The sequence below is a fragment of the Haemorhous mexicanus genome, chromosome 13, assembly GCF_027477595.1.
Source record: "Haemorhous mexicanus isolate bHaeMex1 chromosome 13, bHaeMex1.pri, whole genome shotgun sequence".
NCBI lineage: Eukaryota > Metazoa > Chordata > Aves > Passeriformes > Fringillidae > Haemorhous > Haemorhous mexicanus.
Genome location: NC_082353.1, coordinates 21,028,766 through 21,035,526, shown reverse-complemented (window position 1 = coordinate 21,035,526; position 6,761 = coordinate 21,028,766). Strand labels below are relative to the sequence as shown.

General features: G+C 52.7%; 1 protein-coding gene across 2 annotated transcripts in view; it reads right to left on the bottom strand.

Annotated features, from left to right (window-relative positions):
• Nucleotides 1-877: 877 nt before the first annotated feature.
• SMAD3 (SMAD family member 3) overlaps nt 878-6,761 on the bottom strand; it is a 69,381-nt gene continuing 63,497 nt past the window's right edge. For both annotated transcript variants that reach the window (XM_059858722.1, XM_059858720.1), the window contains exon 9: nt 878-5,103. In XM_059858722.1, coding sequence (XP_059714705.1) covers nt 4,980-5,103 — 124 coding nt within the window. In that variant the 3' untranslated portion in view covers nt 878-4,979. The remainder of the gene's footprint in view (nt 5,104-6,761) is intronic.

The window sequence follows — 6,761 nt, the reverse complement described above, 5'->3', positions numbered from 1 at the left end:
AAAGTGTTCTCGTAAATCCTGTCAGGAAAAACAGCCCGAAAGCAGAGAATTCCAGTGAAGCTCTCGGGGCCCTGAGGAGTTCACAGCACGGATCGGATCGCGGTGTGCCTTGGCGCCTTCCCGGGGCTCTTCAGAGCCTGCCCCGCGGCCACGGAATGCCAGGGATTTGTCACTGTCCCCGGAGTGCCACCTGCCCTGCCCGCCCTCAGCCATGGGCTGTTGGAATTCTGCCCCCGGGCAGTGGCATCGCAGCCTGGGGGTTAATCAGGAAAACTCTCCCAGCAGGAGCACTGGGCAGCCGTGGGCGGCTCACCCAGGAGGGAAGGTGCAATCTCTGCTCCTGAAGGGTTTCCTCCAGGATTTACTGGCTGGACTCGTGTCTGCAGCTCCTCCGTGGAGACACGGCAGGAATTCGGGGTCTGCTCCTGACAGGGCACTGCAGGCTGAGCAGTGAGTGCTCCTCTGCAGCTCCTGCTCTCCTGAGCTGGTAACAGCTCCCCAGTTCCCTACACTGGAATTCCAGTGGCACTTTGAACCCGTGAATACTCAACTGCGCCTGACTTCTCCAGCGATTGTACAGTAAATCCTTGGAGCACAGAACTCCACTTGTACTCACCCCTGAGTCCCATTAGTTAAAAGAACTAAATGCAATTTTAAAAATTTTTTTTTATATATTTGACTTTAAATTCTTGAACAAAACTGTCCCAGCTGTAAAAAGAAGGAGGGTCTTACCTGTCACTGAGCTCTTGTGTGCTTTACTGGGATTGCACAAACCTAAGGATGCTGCTGTGTCCCAATTGCTGTCATGGCAACACCCCAAACTGTCAATCTGTGTCCTTAAATACATTCTTCCAACAGCCTGATGTGCTCATGAGCCTCGGTTTTCAAATCAAAGTTTATTAAAATGTCAAAACAGACCTTACAGTTCCACATGGAAAGGGAGGGCGTACATGGGACAGGCCTCGGGCAACAAAGGCAGTAATGCTGCAGGGGAGGGCAGGCTGGAGAGCCAGGGAGGACTCGCAGCTCCTGGGCATCCATGCAGGGGCAGGGCTGGGTGTCCCGGCACAGGCAGCACGGGGGACCCCAGCTGGTCTGCGGGAGCAGAGCAGGAACCTGCCAGGTCTGGAAGGGACAGAGGATGGCCCAGCCAGCTCTGGAGGGGCAGAGGATGACCCAAGCAGCTCTGGAGGAAAAGGTTTTGGTTTTTAAAACCCCATCAAGTCCCGAGGGCCCCTCTGAGACCCCGACTTGGTGCAGCAGCAGCACCGTGGCTCCCAAGGGCTCGGGGACTTTGTGCTCAGCTCATTTCCAGCAATCATCAGCAAAGAGCAGATGGAAGATTTAATACTCTGAGTCCTTAGTTGCCCCTTCTGCTAAAAATTAAATATTGAATTCATCGGAATATTCGAGACAGACATATAAATACAAAAGCAGGTACATAGTAAAAAACATTGAACTTCTCAAGCACACCGCTCGGGCCACCACTAGAGAGGGCCTGGTTCTCACCCCAGCTTAGCACAGCCACAAAATTCCATCCTCCTGCCCCTCAGAGAACCAGGAGAGCGCTGGGTGCTGTGGATGTGGCTGAAGTCCTTCCCTGGGCTGGCTTTTCCTGCTTTTCCAGTCGGGAAGCAGCTCAAGGCACAGGTGCCACCACTGGCTGCTTGGGATGAGTCCTGAACATCCTTCACAGAGGATCCTGCAGGGTTCAACCACGCTGATGCAAGGGGGAGGAAACTGTGAGTAGCTCAGGGGCTCCCTCAGCCTTTTCCTGGCACACAGGGGCAGCCAGAGCTCCAGGGAAAAGCCTTCCGAAGGGATTCCTCCATCTTTGTGCATATGCACACTGATTGCTGGAGATTAAGTCAAATGGACAGCACTGGATTACTCCTAAGACAAGCTTAACACAAAACAGAACCTGCAGTTCAATACATTAACAATAAACAGATCAGCACAGCCTGGGAAAGCACGGGGTGTCCTCTGCTGTGCAGCCACACCAAGGGAAGAGTCAAAGGTCCTGCTACTGACTCTGGAGGAACAAGCCCAGCCTGCCATGAAATGAGAGGATATTCCAGCCTGGAGCTGCAAGCTGAGCCAGGGCAGGCTGCTCCCGTCCCTTTGAGCTCCACACCAAAGCTGCTTTAATCAAGTTCTAGGAGCAATCAAACAAAGCCTCCCGTGCCCTCAGGGCCCTGCTGCCCCCAGCAATCCCAGCCCAATCCCTGCTCCCTGGCCTTGGTGCCACAGGAACAGGAATTCTCCCCATCTGCAGCCACTGCACCTGTGAGCATCCAGGGCAGCGTGGGCACAACCTCCCCAGGCCAGCCCCATCCCTGCCCTGTCCAGGGCCCAGGGCTCTGCTGGGCTCCCCAAGGTGACTCCAGAACCCACAGAGCTTTCATCAATCAGGGAGCAGCAAACAAAGGGGAGAGAGGAAATTAATGCTGGAGTGGAGATAATCTCCCCTTTATCTCACTGCACTGCTGGGCCAGCTCACATTTTCCACTGGAAGTCATTTCACTTAAGGGATGATGAGGGGAGATTAACCAAAGTTTTTATGCATCATCTGAATCCTGGGTTTCAAAAGGCCTCAATTAATAATGGTCAGCAATTAATTATCCTTTAGCAAGGGGCTGTAGCTCAGGTTCCCAGCGGAAATCCAGGTTGGTGAGGAGGTGACTCTGTGTGCAAATTTCATATTAAAATTGGGATTTATTCCCACCCATGGCCTCTGGATCAGGCTGGGCTCCTGCTCACACCATCACCTGTAATCTCTGCCTCTGGGATTTCAAATGGCATTTTTGTGGGTAATGCAGGAGGCACCCGAGTCCACTTTCCTCTGGGATTATGAGGACAACAGCAACACAACATTTGTCACCAAAATAAGCAAATAAGACACTCATGGAGGAAACCCAGGGCCATTTTACAGAGCACATTTTCCCCCCTCTCATTTAAACAGCCAAAAGTCAAATATTTCTACAAAATTCATGATAAACTTTTCTTTACAGCTATGTTAGAAACTTGTATCCAAACCAATCCATGGTGACAAAAAACCTGCTTTGTAAAAGGCCCCAAAAATCCTATTTTATACAGATCTCTTCTTGCCCCAGGCTGTGCAGGCAGAGGTGTAACTCAGATCAGAGACATTGTTAAAATCAACAAATCAAACACCTAAAAGCCTCCAGTGCTGCTGGTGCTGGGCTGCACAGAACAGCTCCCAAAGTCCTGTGTCACCAGGAGCACATCCACCATGAGAGTCCTCCTCACATTTCAGATGTTCAAACAAGGCAATTCCTGCTTTCTGGAAGGAACTCCCCACACCATCCCTTCCTCTGCATTCAAGCAGCAGCAGCAGTGGCCTCTGGGATCTGTTCTGGTGGCACTGGGTCCCCTCAGCTCCAGGAGTGGTGGCTTTGGCAAAGCAGGAGATGCTGGCAGAGGTCTCTGAGGAATGAGCCTTGGCAAAGGAGGAGCATGGAGATTCCTGGTGGGTGTTTGATCCAGTCAGTTCCCCCAGTGGATCAGGGCACTCCCACAGAAGTTTGCAGGACTAAAGCTTTATCAAAACCATCCTCAAGTCCATCCCAGTCAGTCCTTCCCACAGCCACATCCAGCTTGTTTGTCTTTCATAGATTAAAAAACAAGAAAAAAAAAGATTTCCATAGGAAACTGATTATCACTTTCTCCCCATCCCTTCTAATATTTTGGCACAAATGCATAAGATATTCACTGCAGATATAAAGAAACAGATAATTGGACAGCACTGACAAAGTTATGAGACTTATTTGGCAAATGTGAACCATAAAAACAAGTGCTAAGGGGTTTTTTCCAGTTGTGGAAATTGTTTGCCACGACAGTTGCTGCAGGGATAAAAAATATTAAACAGTCTGGAGCATGTATGTTTAAAATGAACATTTTATAATACAAGTAAATACACACTCTCCCAGTTTCTCCAGGCAAAAACACATCTTAGAGCATTTTCATCAGCTGGAACAGTTTCACACAGAGGGCTGGTTGTGTCTGAGATGTCCTGGCTGCTGCATGTGACAGCACGGGATCCCCCTCCAGGGGTGGGCCTCAGCCAGGCCTGGACATTCCATCCCTGCTCCACCTGGACTCGGAACCCCTCGGGCTTTGGAGAGGCAGAGACTGGGAAAACACAGCCCAGAGCTGCTCCAGTTAATGCAGACAGACTGCACAGAACTGAGCCTGAGCAGCTCCAGGCAGAGCTCCCCACGGGACAATTCTGCCTCTGGGAGCAGCTCCAGTCAAAAATCGCTGCAGCAACACCACAAAGAGCCTCAAACTGGGCTTTTGCTCCATGTGAATCCAGGCTGATCCATGAGGGCATCATCCCTCAGCACCAGGCAAGGCTCTGCCTCCTTGCTGCAAGTCTAGTGTGGGACATTCCTTCCTTTTTGGAACATTCCTGGGGGAATTCCTTCCTTTGGGTGTTTGAAATGCCTCCTTCCCCCCTGCTGCTGCAGTACCGGTGTGGATCAGGTGAAGGGATGCACAAGCAGGAGCCATCCCAGAGTCCCACGGGGTCTGGTGTTCCCATCCTGGAGCCCCAGAGGCTCTGGTGTTCCTGGGATGCTGCAGAGCCTGGAGTTGTGTGAGGAAAGGGGAAGTTTCCTGGGAGCTGGGATGGCTCCTGTGCCACACACAGCCTGGAGGCAGGTGAGCAGTGCCTGCTCTCCACTGAGACAACATCCAGCTCTTTATCCTCACCAACTCCAGCTCCAAATTCCAACTGCAGCGGCCCCGGAGCATCCCGACCAAAGTGCCGACAGTTTCAGTGGAAGTGGCTTAAATGGGTATTTAAAAACAACACAAGACAAAGAAAACCCACTTCTTTTTTGTTTTTGAAGCAGATTTTTTTCTCATCGCTTGAATAACTGGGGAGTTGTTTACTAAGCCTTCGCTAAGGGTGCTGCAGAGTCCTTGTTCCCCACGGGCCCCCCGGAGGGGTTTCCTTAGGAGACGCTGGAGCAGCGGATGCTGGGGGAGCCCATCTGTGTGAGGACCTTGTCCAGCCACTGCAGGGGCCCGTTGAGGTGCAGCTCGATCCAGCAGGGAGTGCTGGTCACAGTCTGCCTCCTGCCAGGGAAGAGCACACAACACCAACGTGACCAACAGAACTCGGCAAACGGAACAGGCTTCCCAGCTCCTGCGCTGCTCCCACAACCACCCCGGCCAAAGGAATGGCTCTCCTCTGCAACAGCCTGCACTGCTGCTTGCTTTTAAAAACCCACCTTGCCCCTCCATATTTGTTATGATCCCACAGGAGCAGCTTGCTATTTACTGCTCAGATTCCTGCGAACAGGCAGCTGATTCCCTGGAGGGAAAGGAAGGTGTTGATCGAAGCAAAACCCATTTTCCTTTGCAGACCTTTCCTAGTTAGACAGCGAGGTCCATGTTCACCAGATATGTTCAGGTTCCCTATGCACAAGACAAGGATATTCACTTTTTACTGTACCCTTGGGTTTTAGTAGAATGTGGGAAGAGCTCACCCCAAGCCTTGCAGATCCTTCCTGCATCCATGGGCCCTGCTGGGCCAGAGCTCAGAGCTCTGACCTTCCCCTGCACAAATCCCTGTTCCCCTCCTCTGTCACTCTACCCGAGCCCAGACCCCACGGGTATCTCCAGAAGGCAAAGCACAGAGATGGGGAGGAAATAAAAGGAAAGGGAGAACAAGACATGGAGCCAGGGGCTCTCCCTCCTCTGCTGAGGCTTGGCCAAGGTCTTGTTCCAGGCAGGGACAGCTGCTGTGGAGGAGGGAGATCACAAAGCAGGAGAAAGAGCCTGGAAACAGCCTCGCTTTACACCCCCACTTCCCACAGAAGCTGTCCTTGGAATCTGGCGATGGGGGGGAGAACCTGAAATCTGTGGGAACCAGGGGTGAAAAGGGGATCCTGTGCTTGGGGGGCTGCCCTGAGCTCCCACCACCATCTCTGTCCCTGTCCCTCACAGGCTGCTCATGGAACTGGCTTCTCCCCCTTCCCTGCACCAAATCCCTGGCACAGAGGAGCACTAAACACCCCCATCCAGACTGCTCAAAGGTGAACCAGGGAATGGCCCTCTGGATGCTCGCACAGGAACATCTCCATCTCTGCATTGGATGCAGAACTCTGTGGCACGGAGAGCGGGATGGGGAGAGCAGCCCCGAGCGCGCGCAGGCTCTCGGCGCAGCCCCGCGGGGATCCCTGGCTTTCCGTAAGTCACGCTCGCCTGCAGCTCATTAGGGCCTGGCTGGCAGCCAGCCCTGAGCTGCTCTGGCCCCAGCGCAGGACGATTTCAAAACAAAATGGGCTCCAAACATCTGGAGAAATGAAGAAAGTGGCAGAGCAACGTGCAGGGCCCGGGCTCCAGCTGCTCCTGAGGCCTCTCCCCCTCCTGCAGCAGAGCAGCCCCGGAATGGCAGCGACCCCACGGAGCTTTGAGCAAGGCCACAGCTTTAAAGGGTGCCGAGTCCAATATTTCCACATCACCCTGGGCTTAAACCCTCACCAGCTTTCCCTCTCAGAAAACATCCACTGTCCACCAAATTTAATTTCCCCTGCTTGTACCATCCATCCCTGACTGCTCTCCCTCAGATGTTTGCTCACCAGGGGGGTGACAGAGCAAAACTATGGAATACTCTGTTCCCACAGCATCTCCAGTGTCCTTGTGGGGTCAGAGTGACCACATCATCCATCCCACACACCACACCTCCTGCATCTCCCTTTTAGCCTCAGTATTCACTGGGAAAAACAGTG